This window comes from Bison bison, unplaced genomic scaffold, assembly GCF_000754665.1.
Source record: "Bison bison bison isolate TAMUID 2011002044 unplaced genomic scaffold, Bison_UMD1.0 scf7180017864263, whole genome shotgun sequence".
NCBI lineage: Eukaryota > Metazoa > Chordata > Mammalia > Artiodactyla > Bovidae > Bison > Bison bison.
In genome coordinates this window covers 3,518,514-3,541,614 of record NW_011494835.1, presented here as the reverse complement: position 1 = coordinate 3,541,614, position 23,101 = coordinate 3,518,514, and the positions used below count along the sequence as shown (strand labels likewise).

Genomic DNA, 23,101 nt, shown 5'->3' with positions numbered 1-23,101 from the left:
TGAAGTGATGGGACCGGATGTCATGATCTTCATTTTCTGAATGTTGAGCTTTAAGCCAACTTTTTCACTCTCCTCTTTCGCTTTCATCAAGAGGCTCTTTAGTTCTTCTTCACTTTCTGCCATAAGAGTGGTGTCATCTGCATATCTGAGGTTATTGATATTTCTCCTGGCAATCTTGATTCCAGCTTGTGCTTCTTCCAGTCCAGCGTTTCTCATGATGTACTCTGCATAGAAGTTAAATAAGCAGGGTGACAATATACAGCCTTGATGTATTCCTTTTCCTATTTGGAACCAGTCTGTTGTTCCATGTCCAGTTCTAACTGTTGCTTCCTGACCTGCATACAGGTTTCTTAAACTTATGTTGGGTCAAAGGTGTGAAGGAAAATTTTGCCTCCAAGTTAAATCAACTATACAGAATCCATTAGAAAATTTTCTGTAAGCTTTGCTCACTAATATTTATGACCTGAAATATATCCTCTTTTATAGGATTTTATAAAGTTTAAATAAAATCACTTGTGCACAATGCCTGGTCCACATTATATGTTAAATAAATATTTGATGATCTCAATCATGGATATGTATAGCTGAAAGAGAACTTGGAAGTGATCTGCTTCAATCTTCTCATTTTACAAATATGACAATGAGCCCAGAGAAAAGTGATGATTCAAACAAAGTAAGTCTGAAATAAAATATCATGCCTGGAACTCAACTGTCCAGAGTCCCAGTTCTTCCACAGTAGTATCTCTTATATCTCTTTTGTTTTGTATCATATTTATCACTCTCTTTCCTAATATGTCTCTCTCTCTCTCAAGCACACATAAGACATTGTGCTCATTTGGCTTTACAAATTTGAATTTTCTCCAGATATGAGAAACAATTACACTTATATCTGTCTATTGATATTTGGCAGTGGCGATGTAATTATTGTGGAATATTTTTAGTTGCAGCAAAACCATTAATATCATTATGTGTTAGGGTGTTAAATTAATTGAGGAGAATTTGTTAAGGGAGGTTGTGTATGTTTTTATTCAGCATATGTTAGAGGAGCTTTAAAGTGTTTAAAAAACTCATTTGAACTAAAAATAAAAAAAGTACTCAGTTGAGCTGATTTATAATTTTTAACAATCAAAACCAGGTTTTAGTGTATATTTTTGCAGGTAAAATAGATGCCTCCTCACTTTGGTAATTGCATGCAGTTCTAGTGTACAGATAAACTGTTTTTTAGATGTAATTTTTAAGTTGATTGCTGGTACTAGAAATAAGTGTTAAGTTGACTAGTGGTACTGGAAGATAATTTTTTCTTAAAAACAACATTATGTATTTTGGTCAGTTTAATCTACAAGAGCCTTTAAACTCAGAATGTATCAATAAATAATACAATAATTTATTCAATTGTACTCCTGGTAATTAAACAACTAGAAAGAAAAGAAAATAATTACTTTATCTTATTATCACCACCACCCAGCAAAGTACAGAAATGATCATTAAAATATAGAAATTATGATCACATTCTCTAGAATTAGACTTTCTGGGTTTATATCCTGACTCTGTCATTCAACAGATTAGGCAGTTACTTAACCCAGCTAATGACTGTTTCTTCATCTGTCAACTGAAAATAACAATGCCTCCCTTATGTGGTTGTCAGAATTCAATTGGCTAAACTATTTAAAGCACCTAAATCAAGTGTCTGGCACATAACACGCACAGTAAATGCTTGTTGCTTATATAGAGCTATCACAAGCATTGTTCTTTATATTAATGATAATAATTAGGTTTATTTTTGTCTCATAAATAGATGAAGATACATGCAGATTGGAATTGCATGTTTATGACATTAAGTACCAGACACATTAATACATACATTATCTTGATTAGCCCTCATCAAAAAACTTTCAAGAAAAGGGAAAATAAGTTCATATAATGTGAATGAGAAAATGGACAGGAGACTGGCTCAAGGTAGCTGCCAACTCTTTGCAGTTCAGTGTAATGGAAAGAATGTATTCCACAGGACTGAAAGGGCTTATTTATGCTATTACAGGCTGTATGAATTTGGGTCCCATTCACCTTCCCAGACCTTCAGTTTCCTGATTTGTTAAAAATGGAAGAAAATAATTTTCACTATGCCTACCTCCTATTGATCTGTTGGATTGTATAAAAAGCAAGAGAGTTCCAAAAAAATATCTACTTCTGCTTTATTGACTATGCCAAAGCCTTTGTGTGGATCATAACAAACTGTGGAAAATTCTTCAAGATATGGGAATACCAGACCACCTTCCCTGCCTCCTGAGAAATCTGTATGCAGGTCAAGAAGCAATGGTTAGAACTGGACGTGGAACAACAGACTGGTTCCAAATCTGGAAAGGAGTATGTCAGGGCTGTATATTGTCACCCTGTTTATTTAACTTATATGTACAGTACATCATGTGAAATGCCGGGCTGGATGAAGCACAAACTGGAATCAAGATTGCCAGGAGAAATATCAATAACCTCATGCAGATGACACCACCCTTTTGGCAAAAAGTGAAGAGGAACTAAAAAGCCTCTTGATAAAAGTGAAAGAGGAGAGTGAAAAAGCTGGCTTAAAACTCAACATTCAAAAGATGAAGATCATGGCATTTGGTCCCATCACTTCATGGAAAATAGATATGGAAACAGTGACAGACTTTATTTTCTTGGGCTCCAAAATTACTGCAGATGGTGACTGCAGCCATGAAATTAAAAGATGCTTGCTCCTTGGAAGAAAAGCTATGACTAATCTAGACAGCATATTAGAAAGCAGAGACATTCGCTGACATAGGTCCGTCTAGTCAAAGCTATGGTTTTTCCAGTAGTCATGTATGGATGTGAGAGTTGGACCATAAAGAAAGCTGAGCACCAAAGAATTGATGCTTTTGAAGTGTGGTGCTGGAGAAGACTCTTGGGAGTCCCTTGGACTGCAAGGAGATCCAACCAGTCCATTCTAAAGGAAATCAGTCCTGAATATTCACTGGAAGGACTGATGCTAAAGCTGAAGCTCCAATACTTTGGCCACCTCATGTGAAGAACTGACTCATTGGGAAAGACCCTTGATGCTGGGAAAGACTGAAGAAGGCAGGAAGAGAAGAGAGTGACAGAGGATGAGATGGTTGGATGGCATCACTGACTTAATGGACATGAATTTGAGCAAGCTCCAGGAGTTGGTGATGGACAGGGAAGCCTGGTGTGCTGCAGTCCATGACGTCACAAAGAGTCGGACATGATTGAGTGACTGAAGTTATTTACTTACTTACTTAGACATACCTCTTGGGACTACTGTGATGTTAGTACAGTCTATGTATGAGAATGCACTTCATATAATATAAGTAATACTTGGATTTAAAATATCATTCTGAAACCTATTCCTTTGAGATAGCTCTCTGAAAGAACTCTAAAAACTTTGTTTAGGATTCAAGTCCAAGTTCTGCCACTTGTTAATTTTGTGAATTTGGGGCTCAATTTCATTTTTCTGTAAAACAAGAAAAAATCACATAGATAATGTGAGAATTCAATAATATTCATGTGAAAGTTATTTACAAACTGTGACTCATGTTAAAATGTAGGTCAATATTATGTTTAAATAGATAAATGACCCGTTTTATACCTCTTTACTTTTCTACCACATGATGCTTTCTGATCTTCATAATAAAGTGCTTTATATATTCAAAGTAAAGTGCCTATTTAATAAAGTGCATATATATACAAAGTGCCTTAAGTAACAGGTACAATTTACTGAGAACAGTTCTATGTGCCAAGAAATTTTTGAAGTGCCACTGGTATTATTTTCAAAGTATGCATATTGTTAGGCAGGACAAATGTAAATGTTGAGTGGGGGTGGTTAATCCTCATTTTTCTGACAGCTTCATGTTAGTTTAACTTTTAGACGTATTAGGTTCTATATAGCTTAGACATGGAATTTATTTCCACTGGCTGTTCTTCATAGAATTTAATCTACAGGACTCAAAACTGAATACAGTTCCTGAAGACCTTAAGAAAAAAGAGAAATGGAAGCAATGCTTCTTAGTCGTTGCAAAGATCTTTTCAGTGTTCTGACTAAAATTTCTTAAACTTTTTTTTATTCTTATTCACATGTCTGGGGAGCTCAATCAGTAACTGCAGTTTTTTTATTAATAGTACATTGACTCAGAGTTGTTTATGGAGTTATTTTTTCCCAGCAGTCATGATGAATTTGCTCTCTTGTAACCAATACTGTCTTGTTTCTCAAGTCCAATCTGTAATATCAAAGATGTAATCTCCCATCCAGGGTAAAATTCATATCTTTCACCTAAACAGTCATACTGATATAAGAAAAGAGCATAATTACTAGAAATAACTGTATTCCAAACTATACTAGACAATATTCAAATTTTAAATAAAAAAATTAAGAGAAGAGCTATTTTTATTTTGAAATTTTAAATTTTGGGGCAAAATGAGGGTTACTTTCACAATACTAATGGTCATATCGGTAAGTGACTGTGAAAGAAACCTAAGGACAGGTGATTTATTATGAGAAGCCCATGTCATAGATGTCATTTTATACTATTTCAGCCAAGATCACAACCTGAGAAATAGAAATATGGATTAGAACTTTTATATATCTTAATTTTTGAAATATGCTAGAAGAGTCAATCTCTCAGTTTGAATTGATATTTATACTTTGAGAAGGAAATGGCAACCCACTCCAATGTTCTTGCCTGGAGAATCCCAGGGATAGGGGGAGCCTGGTGGGCTGCCGTCTATGGGGTTGCACAGAGTCGGACACGACTGAAGCGACTTAGCAGCAGTAGCAGCAGTAAAAATGAAATATGTATGCCATATTCTCATCTGCTATAGAGGGGCAAATGCAAAAATATTCCCTCTTTCTTTTGTTCCCTCTGGGATTCAACTCAAAAATAAAAAGAAACACTCAGATTAAATTTTTATCTCTTTCTAGAAAAATATTACATCAATATTAAGGAAAAGGAGCTATAATCTATAATTACTGAACTTATTTTAAGTTGTGTAGAATTGAACAGGGGAAAAGTATTTTAAAAATGCTTAAATTAGTAGGAAAGAAATAAAAGACAAGAAAGTAAGCAGGAAGTACAAAGATAAGTGATTCTGAAATATAGCACGTAGAATATTGGGCTCCCCTGGTGGCTCAGTGGTAAAGAATTCTCCTGCCAATGCAGGAGATGTAGGAGCCATGGGTTCGATCCCTGGGTCAGGAAGATCCTTTGGAGAAGAAAATGGCAGCCCACTCCAGTATTCTTGCCTGGGAAATCCCATGGACAGAGGAGCCTGGTGGGCTATAGTCCCTGGGGTAGAAAAGAGTCAGACAGGACTTAGCAACTGAACAACAGCCAACTATGTAGACTATCACATCAGTTATTTAATGTGATTATGCCTAAAACATGTTAGAGAATATGCCCCCTGCCAAGAGGATCTTGCAGCATGATCAAGATGTTAGAAAGTGAGAATCAAAATAAAGGAGGAGAAACTGTTCACTTAAGATGATCATGTTACTGAAGTTCTGCTAGTTCTACGATTCTTTTTTTTTTTTAAATGTGGTGAAGACATAGTTTGCTTGTTTGTGCACTTCATTTTTAAATTTTATTGAAGTACAGTTGATTTACAAGTTTTGTTAATTTCTACAACAAATTGATTCAGTTATACATATATACAGTCTTTTCCATTAGGTTTTTATCACAGGCTATTGAATATAGTTCTCTGTCTATACAGTAGCATCTTGTTGTTTATCCATTCTAAATGGAATAGTTTGCATCTACTAACCCCAAACTTCCAAGCAATCCTCTCTCCCTCCCCCACTTTCCCTTGGGAACCACAATCTGTTCTCTATGTCTGTGAGTCCATTTCTGTTTTGTGTGTGGTTGCGTGCATTCTAAGTCACTTCAGTCATGTCTGACTCTATGCAACCCTGTGGACTGTAGCCCAGCAGGCTCCTCTGTCCACAAGATTCTCCGGGAAGAAATACTGGAGTGGGTTGCCGTGCCCTCCTTAGATAAGTTCATTCGTGTCATATTTTAGAGTCTACCTATAAATGATGTCATATGGTATTTGTCTTTCTCTCTCTTACTTCACTTAGTATGATCATTTCTAGGTCCATCCATATTACTGCAAATGGCATTATTACTTTCTCTTTATGACTTAGTAGTATTCCATTATATACATGTCCCACATCCTCCTTATCCATTTGTCTGTAAATGGAAAATTAAGTGGTCTCTTGTCTTGGCTATTGTAAATAGTGTTGCAGGGAACAATAGGATGCATGTTTCTTTTTGAATTATAGTTTTCTCTGATATATATGCCCAGCAGTGGAATCGTGTACTTCATTTTTAAGGTTTTTTCCCAAAGAGAAATAAAATGAAATTATATATATTATAGGCTGAAATAACTAAATTGATGTGAAAAAATATTTGCTTTCAAATACTCAACCTAATGATAAAATGCTAACCAAACATAAAGTCTTATCTGTTTGTCAATAGAGAAAAACCTATTAATGTTAAAATAAAATCTATTTTCTATACTAGATTTTTAAAACCTGATTGATTGTTGTTAAGTGAGTATAGGTAAGTAATAGTTCCATGTAAATAAATGAATCATAAATGGAATAATAATAATTGACATCATCACTTGGAGAGAGAAAGATGGAATACAGATTCTAAGATTCCTTTTAACTATGCAAATTTATTATAAAAAATCTCACTCACTGAGTCACATAATAGTAGTCAGAAAAGGAAACAATGAAAAAATAATCCTGCTAAAATATCACTATGATAATTTTTATAGGTTTTCTTGCTTAATGTCAATTGTTCAGAAATAAGTTTTATCATGTCACCCAGTAAGTTGTACAACAGTATTAATGTAACTTCATTTGTTAATCAGATGGCTGTGTAGAAACCAGATAAAGGATAGGGGTGGAATGTGGGGAGATGTGGGGAAGAGAAGAAGAATGGGATACATAAATGGATATTACAGAATTATAGCACATACTAAGAGAGATGCCTTTCCTGGGATAAATAAAACTTCTGAAAGATTATATAGTACATCAGAGGCATTTTATTTAATAAAAGACTAAGATAACTAGAGCTGCAGAAATACAACCAACTGTGACTTCTACAGTGAAATTTCAGAAGTTTCTGGTGGTATAATTAAGACTATTCTGCAAAAGGTAATAGTCTTTCTGTAGGGAAGTGACTACTCTTATCATAAACTACTATTGTACATGACTAGTGGGTTATATAGACGGACAAGGCAATGGCACCCCACTCCAGTACTCTTGCCTGGAAAATCCCATGGATGGAGGAGCCTGGTGGGCTGCAGTTCATGGGGTCGCTAAGAGTCAGACACGACTGAGCTACTTCACTTTCACTTTTCACTTGCATGCATTGGAGATGGAAATGGTAACCCACTCCAGTGTTCTTGCCTGGAGAATCCCAAGGACAGCAGAACCTGGTGGGCTGCCGTCTATGGGGTCACACACGAGTTGGACACAACTGAAGCAACTTAGCAGAAGCAGCAGCAGTGGGTTATAGAAGATAAAAAGAAAGCAAAATTTAAAAAAAAAGAAAAGGAGAAAAATAAAAGTAGGAGTAAAGCATCAAGTTATATATTAAAATGCCGTAACTAGATTTTTTTTCCCTTCTCTGATGCACCACAATTTACGCAAAATGCTGGGAAAGTTATACAGAACAGTACCTTTCTTTTAGCCTTTAGCTGCTCATGATACTTGTCACAGGTGTCCCCCGGGATCTCTCCTCCCCAGAGGGTGATTCCAACGATGGTATATGTGATACCCATGACAAGCAATGGGAAACAGTACACCAGTATAATAACAATAATATGGTAACTGCAAGAAATAAGAAAAATACATGCTGAAGAGCATATTGGAGTAAAATAAAGAGACTTTGAATTCATTCCACTTTAAGTCATAATTGAAAATGCCAATGCTTAGCCCACATTTTCTCTTCTAAGTCCTCATTTCACAATTTCACCAAAACACCTAGCTATTGTCACCTGTGCTGTGTGCTGTGCTCAGTCGCTTCAGCCGTGTCCAACTCTTTGCAACCCCGTGCAAAGTAGCCCACCAGGCTTCTCTGTCCATGGGATTCTCCAGGCGAGAATACTGGAGTGGGTTGCCATGCCCTCCTCCAGGGATCTTCCCGACTCAGGGATTGAACTCATGGCTTCTGCGTCTCCCACATTGCAGGTGGATTCTTTACCACTGAGCCACCAAGGGAAGGCCTAGCTATTGTCATCTACAATCATCCATATACTACCAGTTTAACTTTGTCAATTTTTACTTCACATATGAAAACTATAGCATTCTTACAGAGCTCGTTTAAACTGCACATTTCCCCTTGCCTAGAGGCTTCAAGATGAGTACTTTTCCTTTGCTTGGTAATCACTAGGCTAACCTGATTAAACAGATAATCAGAGGAAAAGAGATGGCACAGAGTAAACTGATCAACTGATACATTTTCTTCTGTGTAAATCTATTACATACATCTTGCAACATCAGTCATATTTGAAATAAATCATTTTTCATCCAAAGGGAAAAAATGTAACTAGATGTTCTGAGTCATATTAGAGTTTTTTCAAAGTCTTGGCACATTTTGATTGCATCATTAAATTTGGTAAATAACATATGGAGGTATTGCTGCTGCTGCTGCTAAGTTGCTTCAGTCGTGTCCGACTCTGTGCGACCCCATAGACAGCAGCCCACTAGGTTCCTCTGTCCCTGGGATTCTCCAGGCAAGAATACTGGAGTGGGTTGCCATTTCCTTCTCCATATGGAGGTATTAGTCACGTCAAAGTCATTATACTATAAATTATCAAACTAAATTTTGGGATTTCATAGCTTTCAATAAAAATTATAAAAATATTACTATGGTGGACTAAGATGGCGGCCAATAATATAATAGCCAAATTAGAATTTGTATAAACTTTTGAGTGACTTCCACTGTCTTAGGAAGGCTTTAAAGTAATTAAAGATTTTGGTATACTAATCTCAATATCTGTGTTTATTTGGTAAAGCTGTCTTCCTGATAGCTTATTAAGTGTTAAAGTCAGTGGTGAATTGATTCAGTCAACAAATAATTTAATTTTATTATTATGAATAATTTTGTTTTGCTATCATACAAATAAGATATATTAGTATTACATAATGGAAAGAATGCAGTCCTCAGTTTAATAACTGCTGCCTGCTTTTCCTTTAATAAACACTCCTCAATCTTTTCCTTTAAAAATCTGGACTCTGAGTAGAGCAGAGTTTGATAAAATATCTGCTTTAAAAGATGATCATTGTATTTGCATTGTGTGTTAGTTTTTGAAGGAAAAAAATAGATCACTAAACAAGAATTTTATTTGAAATAAAATTTAAATGGTCAGAATAAAAAACAAAATGGAAACAAACAATTATTTTGCTAATTTTCTTTTTTAAAGGTGTGTCCAAAATATGAAATACCAAATTCTAACATGTAGCATTCCTATCTCCTTTCCGACCTAAGTGTTTAAGTTTTTAATGCTAAAACAAAGGAACACAACCAGGAACATACCAAGACTCCCTTTCCTTTCAGCTTCTTACAAGAGCAATCCACACCTTTGGGTTTCAGTTCCACCCTTCTCACTCATTCCTTAATCCAGAACAATGCTTTCATCTCCAGTTATCTTATCATCTTCTCCGGAAACTCTCCAGAGCTACCCCATATAAAGGTCATCACAGTTTTCCAGGTAGAAATCATTGTAACTTATACAAACTAATTGATCATACCATACTGTACTATATATAGATAGTATAGTATTTTTATGTGTCTTTTTTCCCAAGTAATGTTTGAGCCCTTGAGGGAACTGTCTATGTCTTATCTACTTAACTGTTGTTCCCAACCTATAGTTCCTTAAGTGTTCAATGCATTTAGTTGAAGATTATAATAGATAATTAACTTACGTGAAATGTTGTTTGGGGCCTTCTGGCCATTGCACGTAGCAAAGAGTACGGCCCGGCATGACTTTGGTTTTGGAATAAAGACACTGAGGGAGTGCAAGTAGAAATGCTAGAATCCAAATGCCTCCAATGACAATCTTGGTTGCGGTGGCAGACAGTCTGGGCTTCAAGGGGTCAATAATGGCCATATACCTGTATAGAAACAAACAAAACCATTTTGTTGGGTCTCTTGTTAGTGGAATTTAAAGTGAGTTTCAGAGGAGTTTCAAGGGCCATGGTTATCTCTTTTCTAGTAAACAAATTGATAAAAATTTCACTTGCATAGAGTAATTATGGCATAGTCTTATCAATCAGACAGATCAAGGTTCAAATCCTATCCTGTCACTTATTTAACTTTTGAGCTTCAACTTTATTATTTTTAAAATAGAAATAAGAACACCCCCTCCTAGTGGTGAAGTCAAGATCAATAGAAATAATACAAGTGAAAGGTATCGATTATTTGGTGTTGTGCCTAGCACATTATCAGAACTCTGCCGAATGGAATGGGAAACGTATGCATTAAGCACTTAAATATATGAGTTCTGTACTCCAAGACTCCCATTTTTCTTGTGTATGTTTAACTTTATAAAAAGAAAATTCTAAAGAACTAATATGGATAATGTCTACATGATTGACAAAGATGAGGAATCCCTAGAAAAGATATTGTCAACATATCCATTGAAAAGCATCCAGAGACATCATCCAGGATTTAGAGGAGGATGAGTAAATCAAGTTTGACTAAGGTTATGCTGTTACCTCCAAAACTGAGTTCATACTACATCATATAAATCTTCATAGTGTCTATGTAACTATATATAACATAATTGTCATAGGAAAATATATTTAAGGCTCTAAGAAACATGCTGCTGCTGCTGCTAAGTCGCTTCAGTCGTATCCGACTCTGTGCGACCCCATAGACGGCAGCCCACCAGGCTTCCCCGTCCCTGGGATTCTCCAGGCAAGAACACTGGAGTGGGTTGCCATTTCCTTCTCCAATGCATGACAGTGAAAAGTGAAAGTGAAGTCGCTCAGTCATGTCTGACTCTTAGCAACCCCTTGGACTGCAGCCCACCAGGCTCCTCCATCCATGGGATTTTCCAGGCAAGAGTACTGGAGTGAGGTGCCATTGCCTTCTCTGAAACATAAGCACATATTATTTTTACAGTGCAACTTTTTGGGAAATTAGAAACTCTTTGAATACGGTAACAAAAGTCAAGCTTTATTCACTTGGTAAAATAGTAACACTATGTCTGGGAGAATCAAATTCTAGTTTTAAATTGGATAATATGGCTCATTGCCAACTTATGGCCAATAGTCAGGGTAGAAAATAATGTATGCTAAATCAATTGTATCTTGGCATTTCTCTCAATAAAGCATATTATTTAATCATACTACTTTTACTATTGACCATTTTGTGTTTCTCAAAGGTAACAGTTTTATCAAAGAATGAATATTACTTAAACCAAAAAAATTTACTCTTATGAATAAGTATTTCAAAATAAGAGTAGTTCGTTAATTTGCTTATTGCTCTTTGCTTTTGCAACTATTAGGTAGAACTAGATCTTCAGTGATATATTGGTACTTATATACTATTCATAATATTAGCTTTAGTTGTAATTTACTTAGAGGAAATACTCTTAATTTATTATATATGACAGCTAATGTGTCCGATTCTTTACGATCCTATGGACTGTAGCCCGCCAGGCTCCTCTCTCCATGGGATTCTCCAGGCAGGAATACTGGAGTGGGTTGCCATTTCCTTATCCAATGACAGCTAATAGGCAAAAGTGAATGTTAGATATGACAAAAGTAACCGTAAACAGTACCTTGGTTTAAGCAAATACACTGCCTAAAAAAAGAAAATAAAACGCATATGTTTGAATCTGAAAACTGTTTAAAATTCACCTCTCATGCTTATGTTGGTAAAAATTAATTCTAGCAATGTGTATTGATTGCTAAGCATAACCAGGCAAATTATTACACACACACACACACACACACACACACACTGTATATATATATATATGTGTATACATATATATATTTAACATCCAGAAAAGTTCAATAAATCAAATAATACTATCTCTATTTTACGGAAAAGAAAACTTGAGGCTTAAAGTTTAAGTACATTGTTTAAAAATGTCCTAGATGGTAAGAATTGGAATTCTAAGCCAGCTCTGCCAATCCTTGAAGTCTATATAGGTACAGATTATGGCTTTGAATTTAACTATTCACATAAGGAAGAGAAAGAGAAATATGTAAGGTAGATGTCTTCCAAAGAATCAGAAGTCACATTTTGTTTATAAATTCAAACATTTATGTGTAACATTAAAGACAAAAGTCAAATATATAAAGGCAATAATTTTGGTTGGTTATTTCTGTTCTGCCTGCCATGGACTGTAGCTCACCACGCCATTTCTCTTATTATATTGAAGTGTTGCTTTATGGTATTTACAGAGTCAGACACAGAACTTATCAGTAAATGTTGTACTGAACTGAATATTCCTCAATCCTATTGTAATCTTTGCTTTTTTTTTGCTTGTACTGGAAATTTATGAATCCAGTTCGAATGTTTAGACAGTTGCTATGTTGAAACTAAAATGAGAAGTTGAGTGACATGAGTAGGTTTAAAGTCCTGTACAGCCACTTCAGCATGGACAATTCAAAATAAACTGCAAAGTTCTCACTGATCTTTTTTTTTTTAATCTATTAGTTTAGTGTTAGAGAAATTATTTCCTATAGGTAGAATACTGTTTCACTTAAACTGTATGAAAGCAAGCAATCAATTTATGTTCTCACCAACACTTAAGTGAAAGTAGAAATTTTGAAACTTCAAGCTGACATTTTTGTCATTTTTGGTTTGATCTATTATTCATTCATTCAACCAAATATTTATTGGATGCCTGCTGTAACATTCCAGACACTGTAGTAATACAACAGTGAGAAAAAATGATCTTTGCAGAATTCACAGTCGAGTGAAGTAGGCAGATACTAATCAAATAATCTCAAGAATAAGTTTAAAATTACAAATATAATAAGTGTTACAAAGGCAATGTTTATGGCTGTTTTAGTGCATTTACTGGAAAAAGCATTTAGATGATCAGTCAGTTCTCCCTGAGAAAAGAGTTCTGGGTTGAAATCTGAAAAGGTGACTAGGCAAGGTAGCAGAAGGGTGAGAGTTGTAAAAAAGATTTCTGGGAGAACAAACAAACAAACGTGGAAAATTCCTGTGCAAATGGTGGGTTTTTCAGTTCTGTTCAGTTCAATTGCTCAGTCATGTCCTACTCTTTGTGACCCCATGGACCGCAGCACGCAAGGCCTCCCTGTCCATCACCAACTCCCGGAGTTTACCCAAACTCATGTCCATTGAGTCGGTGATGCCATCCAACCGTCTCATCCTCTGTCATCCCTTTCTCCCACCTTCAATATTTCCCAGCATCAGGGTCTTTTCCAATGAGTCAGCTCTTTGCATCAGGTGGCCAAAGTATTGGAGTTTCAGCTTCAGCATCAGTCCTTCCAATGAACACTCAGGACTGATCTCCTTTAGGATGGCCTGGTTGGATCTCCTTGCCGTCCAAGGGACTCTCACGAGTCTTTTCCAACACCACAGTTCAAAAGCATCAGTGCGTCAGTGCTCAGCTTTCTTTCTTTTCTTTTTCAACTCTCACATCCATACATGACTACTGGAAAAACCATAGCCTTGACTAGACAGACATTTGTTGCAAGGTAATGTCTCTGCTTTGTAATATGCTGTCTAGGTTGGTCATAACTTTCCTTCCAAGGAGTAAGCATCTTTTAATTTCATGGCTGCAGTCACCATCTGGAGTGATTTTATGGGTTGAATTATGTCCCCCTAATAAAAGATACATTCAAGTCCTAATACCCAGTATCATAGGAGGTGACCTTGTGAGGAGATAGTTTTATATAGGTAATCAAATTAAAATAAAGTCATCAGGATGGGCCCTAATTCAATATAAGGTATAAAGGAGAATTCTGGAAACAGAAAAACAGAAAGAATGCCAGATGAAGATGGAGGATTGAGTGATGTGTCTACAAGCCAAGGAATGCCAAAGACACCAGCAATCCATCAGAAGCTAGGAAGGTCAGGCAGAATTTCCTCATAGGCCTCAGAGGAGCATGACCCTTGCCAACCCCTTGATTTCAGACTTCTAGCTTCCAGAAATGTGAGAAATAAATCTCTGGTAAGTCACCCAGTTTGCTCTGGTTTGTTACAATTTGATAGGTAAGGGTGGGAGAACCATGTGCACTTGAGGAACTGCAGGCTAAAGTAATTGAAATGCTGAAAGTGAAGGGGGAAAGTGATTTGAGATGAAGTTGTAGTATAGGTCATGGAATTTTGTCCTCTCGAAAGTAATTGAAGTGATTCAATCAGGAAGGGAGAGTAATCAGATTTTAGCCTGGAGAATGGATTGAAAGAGGGAAAGAATGGAAGCAGGGAAGTAAGTTACCTCGTTACTGTTTTTGTTTGGGAGAGAGATGATTGCTGCTTGGGGCAGAGTATTACCACTGGAGACTGAATTACATTAATGCCTGAGGAAGATAAAGAAATGTTGAAATATTGTAGAAAGGGAGAGCCAGTTGGCCAAAAAAAATAGGTGGAACTGCCTATTCAGCAGTACCTAATAGGTACTGCTGAAGAAATTGGTGATTAGGAATTCACTGTGGCATCGATATTTCCTATTCTGCAACTCTCTCTAGAAATAATAATTCGTTCAACAGTGACATGAAGAAAATGGATCCTTAGGGTCTGCAAATAAAGACACTTTGGACCTTAAGGAGAAATGATCAAATCCAGGATATAATTTTACTCAAATGATTGTCAGTACTTTATTATTCCTTTAATAAATATATATCTTTGATATGATCACATTTGACTTTTCTAGGTGTTTGTTTGAGCTCACTACCATTCTTCCCTCACCAAACAGATTCTCAATATATTAGAGCCCCCTTAGTATAACTTGTTTTCCAAAAAATAGCTATGATTGGATTCTTCACTCTTCTGCTTAGCATATCACCTAAGGAAGTTTTAAAGTCACTTTTTTTAAAAGATTTTTTTTTTTTTGATGTGGATGACTTTCAAAGTATTTTTTGAAGTTGTTACAATATTGCTTCTGTTTTATGCTTTTTTTTTTTTTTTGGCTGCAAGGCATGTAACTTAGCTCCCTGACCAGGGATTGAACCCGCACCCCCTGTGTTGGAAGGTAAGGTCTTAATCATTGGACCACTAGGGAAGTCCCTATATCCATCAGAAGCTCACATTTAATGCCATCTTTTATTAGTTTTCTTTTTCACTGCAATACTAGATCACTTTCCTTTATCATTTACTTCTTTTTCTGATATGATTCAAGGGGTCTTTTTCATCAGAAAGATGTCTTTTGCAAAATAGAATTATTTGACATAACTGCTTACTTTCAGTAAGTAAGCCTTTCCATTTTGTAATTGTTCTTGGTATATGGTATAATTCTTCCTTTTGTTAACCTTTTTATAAGCTCTGTTTCTGGATCTTTATATGCTTATACACACTTAAACTTTTGGGTATAAAGACAGTACAGCCTTCAAATGTTTGCTTGCTTATATTAAGTATTATTTACCTGAAATAATACAGATTTTACTATTTTCTACTTTGCTTCTGGCCAGAGTAGACACTGTTTTGGTATGTAAATTCAGGACCCTCTAATCTGAAGTGAAGAGATGAAGCCTTAGGAAGAAGTACTTGGTAAGAAATATGTGTACAGCTGGAGACTTAGCCAATTTGTAGCAAAACTGAAAGGCAAGAGTGGTACATATATCTCAGAAGTTATGTTCTTCCTGCCATGCCCTCCAGGGGTCTACATTAGGTAAAGCCAAGAAGAGGCCAAAGAACAAGGGATGCTATTGATATAGTCAGTCTATAGAAGTAGTCAGCCTGGTAGGCAGGGTCAGAAAAAAGAGTGGAATAGACAGTGAGTAGATCTGAATTGAAAAATGGAAATTATCCAGCTCAGATAGTAATTTCAGGTTTTTTCACATGCTGGTTTCCTTGCTGAAGTGATTTTCTCTTGCTCATACATTATTCTAAAGTTCTACGGCTGGAAAACTTCTATCCATCCTTTAATTTCCACTCTGATTACAGAACGACACTGCAGACTCTTTTCCTCTCTCTATCCAGAGCTTATTTTTATGTCTACAGTGCTGCAACAGAATTATGCTCATACTTTGATTTTAGCTCATCAGAGATGTGATTTATTCTTCAGTGTTCTCTAGCACCTAACAAATTATCCATAGTAGTCAGCTTGATTGTTGAATAGTGACTGCAAATAGTTGTTGAATATTTGGACAGATAGATAAGTGAATAATTGTTTATAAATGAAAACTTCAGAGTGTACACAATTTTAAAAAGGAAGAAAGAAGAAAACAAGGGAGGAGAAGACAAACTAAAAATGATTCGGGAATATCAACAAATGGTTGAGACTGAGCTAAAGTTAATCTGTTGTGACAATCTGGATGTACTGGACACCTCATTCCAGCAGCTAACACTGGTGAGTCCAAGGTTTTCTATTATAAAATGAAAGGGGACTACCACAGGTGTCAGGCTGAATTTGCCACAGGAAATGACAGGAAGGAGGCTGCAGAGAACAGCCTAGTGGCTTATAAAGCTGCTAGTGATATTGCAATGACAGAACTTCCACCAAAACATCCCATTTGCTTAGGTCTTGCTCTCAATTTTTCTGTATTCTACTATGATATTCTTAATTCCCCTGACTGTGCCTGCAGGTTGGCAAAAGCAGCTTTTGATGATGTAATTGCAGAACTGGACATGCTGAGTGAAGAAAGCTATAAGGACTCTACATTTATCATGCAGTTATTACGTGATAATCTGACACTATGTACTTCAGAATAAGGAAGCGCTGCAGGATGTGGAAGATGAAAATCTGTGAGACATAAAAGTCAACAAGAGAAACCATCTCTGACCACCCTAGACCTTCCCATCCTACCCCTCTTGGAATTCCCCCATTGTCACTGAGAACCACCAAATCTGACTTTTACATTTGGTCTTAGAATTTAGGTTCCTGCCCTGTTGGTTTTCTTTCTTTCTTTTTTTTTTTTTTTTAACAGTTTTCAAAAGTGCCGGGAGCCAGCATGGGAGTCCCCACCCATGACAAGGTCATGTGGGAGAGCTCTGATGGGCAAGGCGAGTCAGAGTTCGAGGCCCCCGCCCTCCTGGACCTGCCTGAGTGTCTACCCCAAAACCAGAATCTGTCTGTTTTATTATTTCATGACCTTCACCAACTCCTCTGACATTTACGGGGGCTATCCCCGACCACCTTTCTCTGTAAGAAAATCAACTTAGAGCTCTAGTTAATAAGTCTCCAGGGTATAATGGGTGTGTTCCAATTCAAATCCCTTAGAAAACTTTCTAACCTGCCTGAACAGGTTTCCGGACTCTTACAGCTACGCATGTGATTGTTCGCAGCCTCCCAACCACGAGAAGCACAGGAAGTTCAAGATATCCTAACAATGCAGAGCCTCTCGGGGAGTTAGAAACGGTTATAATAGAACTAATAGAGGACTTCTTTGTTGAACCAATGCCTGCTGCCAAGTTTCCATATCTCCTACCCACTCACTGTACCCCTGGGAGTGTATTGATTAATATAGTTAGTATATAGAAATATAAGTAGTAACTTTAATGTTAATAACCTTAGACCTTTGAGCTAATAAATTCTTTCCTTGATTATCCCCCACTGCACCTTTTGCCCTATAGGAATGCAACTCTATCTAGTGTGCTCAGGGAGTGGCGCTAAACTCTATGAAAAATCACCTGAGGAGAAAATAAGTTTTTCTGGTTAATTAACCCTTATCAGAAGAAGAATGTTAGCAGGTCTCCTGACCAGAAGATGATGTAAATCACCTAAAGCCTTTGTTTATGATAAGTTTGTAGAAAGAAAGCCTGGTTTCAATAATGGTCAAGGTCTGCTGACCTTGCATGACTCTGCATCCCCTATTATCTTCTATGTATAACTTAGGGTATAAAAGCTCCTTTTGAAAATAAAGTTGTGGACCTTGCTCAACAGGCTTGGTCTCCCTGTGTCGTTCTTGCTTCCTTTTCTCTCCTTTTCTTTTCTGTTCTTCTTTCAGGCCAAAATAATTGGAGCGTGGGGGTCCTCTGAGACCACTTACTTGCCTGGGCTTCTAAGACCCACTGGAGAAGGTGCCTAAGGTGGGGCATCTTCCGCTATTCGAGAGGGTGCCTGCAGCCTCTGTGGTCAGGGCAAACCTGGTGTCACGGGTTTTATTGATTTTCCACTTAAACCAGTTATTATAGGCCTCTGATCTCTCTGCTGTGATATCCCTTTAATCGCCAACTCCGTCCTCCCGAGGGAATCCCTGGATCCAACTGGGGCTGGACCCCGGTACAAAAGTTCTTAAAAGCAAGAGTGAATTTCTGTGGATTTTACTAGTTCCAGCTTTTAGGTTAAGAACACTAACAGGACTGCATAGAGGCTTTTTCAGCATTACTGTATTGTCTCCTGCCAGACGTGGCAAGATCACCATTAGAATGGAAATTACATTCATTCGAAAGCCATTAGAACTTAACCTGATGCACGTATCTAAGAGAAAGGTTAATTGCACTATAGAGGTTATGTGGTATCATTTCCCCTTTTTCTAATTGTTTAAGTTGAATTTTATACCAGTGTTTAAAATTAATTGGATGTTAACTTGAGGTGGTAAAAGGTTGTTTGCAGAGTTTGTTGTAATAGTTTTGCTGTGTTTCAAACTCTGCTGAAATGTTGCTGAAAAGCATGGTGCTGGTAACAGTTCAACAGTCCATGACTGCTCATTCTTGCCTACTTTTACTCTCCCTCTGACGCAGGTTAGCATTGAAGGTGGTATGGAAAAGCCTGCATGCATGTTCAATTCTTTGTTTCTTTTCTTTACCTCTCCCCCTGGGCCCTGCCCCTCCCCTCCTTGCTCGTTCAACGTCTGTCTTTTGTTCAATATGTGTAATGTGAAGCTAATTTGTACTGCTGGATATCTGACTGGAGTCACAGGTACAGAATCTGTATCATACTGAAATATAGCATGGATTAACATTAAACAAATAAAACAAACCTAAATTAAAAAGGAATAGCTTTCTTTGTTGCTGTTCAGTCATTAAGTCGCTTAGGTTTCTTAACTTTGCTAAATGGGAATAATAAACATAATGTAGAGTATAATTGTGTGGTAAAAATGACATTAAATAACATAGTGTATACAAGGAGACTTAGATAATATCAGGCACAGTAGACCCTCAAATCACGCTAAAACTATGTTGAATACAATTAAATTAACACTTGAAACTTAAAAAGCAAGATGCTATGGTAAGCTTGAGATAAAACCAAGCAAAGATAACACATCTAATGTGGTTCTTAGCTAGTTGTGAATAGAGTGGAAAGAAAAATAAGTTCATGCCAAAATTCTGACCTAAGGATTAAAACAATTTCTTTTGATATTATCCTAGCTCTTCAACAGAAAATATTTAACCAGGGTAGTGCATTATGTGTTATTTCTCTTTCAAATCTCTCCCTTAGGCAATTTCCTGTATGGAGACTAGTAAGGTCTTTGCACCCTCACGTCAGGGCAACTAATGCTCAGTGGTTCAGTGATTAAATAGAAAGGTTCAATGTTATATTTGGAGACTCTGTAAGTTCTTTGGGTGCAGTGGGAATTAATTTCCTTCCCTCAATTTTGTTTAATATGCATCTATACCATCTTAAACTCCTTTTTGAAGTGGCCTGTGGCAATTCTCGGAGAAGGCAATGGCACCCCACTCCAGTACTTTTGCCTAGAAAATCCCATGGACGGAGGAGCCTGGTAGGCTGCAATCCATGCGTTTGAGAAGAGTTGGACACGACTGAGTGACTTCACTTTCACTTTTCACTTTCATGCATTGGAGAAGGAAATGGCAACCCACTCCAGTGTTCTTGCCTGGAGAATCCCAGGGACGGGGAAGCCTGATGGGCTGCCATCTATGGGATGGCACAGAGTCGGACACGACTGAAGCGACTTAGCAGCAGCAGCAGTGGCAATTCCACTCTGTTATCTTTAACATTAGAGAGACGGTGTTGTCAATCAAGCATAAGGACTTATACATCTTCAGGTAATTTGAGTTGTGATGATGTAAATGCTTACTTAAAAGAAGTATAGATAACTGTCGCAAAGAGTTGGACTCGACTGAGCCACTGAACTGAACTGAAGAAACTAGAATAATAATAATATACTCTTGGATATCATGCTCATGCTCAGTCGTTTCAGTCATGTCCGACTCCTTGCAACCCTGTGGACTATAGCCCACCAGGCTCTTCTGTCCATAGGATTCTCCAGGCAGGATTACTGGAGTGGCTTCCCACGCCCTCCTCCAGGGGATCTTCCTTACCCAGAGGTCGAACCCAAGTCTCCTGTGTTGACTGCATTGTGGGCAGATTCTTTCCCTCTGAGCCACTGGAGAAGCCCATTCTTGGATATATACTTAGATTATAAATATATTCATAACATCTGGGATAATACTGCATATATTTGGCACCCATAACATATTTATTGGGGGTTCCCTGGTGGCTCAGTGGTCAAGCACTCACCTGCCAATGGAGAATATGTAGATTTGATACCTGTATTGGGAAGATCCCTGGAGCAGGAAATGGAAACCCACTCCAATATTCTTGCCTGGGAAATCCCATGGACAGAATAAGCCTAGTGGGCCACAGTCCATTGGGTCACAAGACTCTAACACAACTTAGCAATTAAACAACATATTTATTATATGACTAAATTAATGAATGAATGGAGGTAATTTTAAAAATTGTTTTTCTATCATTGAAAAATTTGTACTCAAATTAACTTAATAAGGTATTATGAATATATAATTAAAAAGAAAAATCAGCTAAGAAAATAATAGCAAACAGTAGCAACAATAACAGCTACAAAGAAAGAAAGAAAAGGCATCCAGATTCAACAGGAATACTGTGTTTATTACTGACAGGAGTAATACTAGCAGAAGTAATACTGCTTTTCTTAGCAGATGAAATGATCTTCCATATTTCCATTGCCTACTCCAATTGAAAATCCTAAGGAATCCACAAAACTCAAAACCCATTAAAATTAATAAATAAATTTAGCATGGTCACAGGATACAGGTTAAATCAACTGTATTTCTATATACTGGTTATGTCTTGCCCACACTAGTAGTAGATGTGTGCAAGACATAACTAGTATATAGAAATACAATTACATCTATTACTGTGGGAAAGAATCGCTTAGAAGAAATGGAGTAGCCCTCATAGTCAAAAAAAGAGTCCTAAATGCAGTACTTGGGTGCAATCTCAAAAATGACAGAATGATATGTGTTCATTTCCAAGGCAAGCCATTCAGTATCACAGTAATCTAACTCTGTTCCCCAACCACTAATCCTGAAGAAACTGAAGTTGAACAGTTCTATGATGACCTACAAACCTCCTAGAACTAGCACCAAAGATGTCCTTTCCATCATAGGGGACTGGAATGCAAAAGTAGGAAGTCAAGAGATACCTGGAGTAACAGGCAAGTTTGGCCTTGGAGTACAAAATGAAGCGGGGCAAAGACTAATAGAGTTTTGCAAGAGAACACACTGGTCATAGCAAACACCCTCTTCCAACAACACAAGAGACGACTCTACACATGGATATCACCAGATGGTCAACACCAAAATCAGACTGATTACATTCTTTGCAGCCAAAGATGGAGAAGCTCTATACAGTCAGCAAAAACAAGACCAGGAGCTGACTGTGGCTCAGATCATGAACTCCTTATTGCCAAATGCAGACTTAAATTGAAGAAAGTAGTGAAAGCCACAGGCCCATTCAGGTATGACCTAAATCAAATCCCTTACAATTATACAGTGGATGTGAGAAATAGATTCAAAGGATTAGATTTGATAGACCAGGTGCCTGAAGAACTTAGGAGAGAGGTTCATGACACTGTACAGGAGGCAGTGATCAAGACCATCCCAAGAAAAAGAAATACAAAAAGGCAAAATGGTTGTCTGAGGAGCCTTACAAATAGCTGAAAAAAGAAGAGAAGCTAAAAAGAGACAAAGGAGAAAAGGAAAGACATACCCATCTGAATGCAGAGTTCCAAAGAATACCAACAAGAGGTAAGAAAGCCTTTCTCAGTGATCTATGCAAAGAAAGAGAGGAAAACAATAGAATGGGAAAAACTAGAGCTCTCTTCAAGAGAATTAGGGACATCAAGGGAATCTTTCATGGAAAAATGGGCATAATAAAGGACAAAAACAGTATGGACCTAACAGAAGCAGAAGATATTAAGAAGAGGAGGCAAGAATACACAAAAAAAAAAAAAAAAAAAAAAAAAAATTCGTAATGACCCAGATAACCACGAGGGTGTGATCACTCACTTAGAGCCAGACATCCTGGAGTCTGAAGTCAAGTGGGCCTTAGGAAGTATGACTATGAGCAAAGCTAGTGGAGGTGATGGAATTCCAGCTGAGCTATTTCAGATCCTAAAGATGATGCTGTGAAAGTGCTGCACTCAATATGCCAGCACATTTGGAAAACTCAGCAGTGGCCACAGGACTGGAAAAGGTCAGTTTTCATTCCAATCCCAAAGAAAGGCAATGCCAAAGAATGCTCAAACTACTGCACAATTGCACTCATCTCACACACTAGCAAAGTAATTCTCAAAATTCTCCAAGCCAGGCTTCAATAGTACTTGAACCGAGAACTTTCAGATGTTCAAGCTGGATTTAGAAAAGGCAGCAAAACCAAGGATCAAATTACCAACATCCGTTGGATCACTGAAAAAGCAAGAGAGTTCCAGAAAAACATCTACTTCTGCTTTATTGACTATGCCAAAGCCTTTGACTATGTGGATCACAACAAACTGGAAAATTCTTCAAGAGATGGGAATACCAAACCACCTTCCTTGCCTCTTGAGAAATCTGTATGCAGGTCAAGAAGCAACAGTTAGAACTGGACACGGAACAATGGACTGGTTCCAAATTGGGAAAGGAGTATGTCAGGGCTGTATATCGTCACCCTGTTTATTCAACTTCTATGCAGAGTACATCCTGTAAAT

At 37.2% G+C, this 23,101-nt stretch overlaps 1 protein-coding gene and 1 pseudogene across 1 annotated transcript in view; one reads left to right on the top strand and one right to left on the bottom strand.

Moving 5' to 3' along the window:
* TACR3 (tachykinin receptor 3) overlaps window positions 1-23,101 on the bottom strand; it is an 87,655-nt gene that overhangs the window by 41,615 nt on the left and 22,939 nt on the right. The window contains exons 2-3 of the mRNA XM_010848261.1: window positions 9,962-10,150; window positions 7,714-7,864 (exon numbers count right to left, since the gene is read on the bottom strand). Coding sequence (XP_010846563.1) covers window positions 7,714-7,864; window positions 9,962-10,150 — 340 coding nt within the window. The remainder of the gene's footprint in view (window positions 1-7,713; window positions 7,865-9,961; window positions 10,151-23,101) is intronic.
* LOC104994686 lies at window positions 14,014-16,935 on the top strand (annotated as a pseudogene).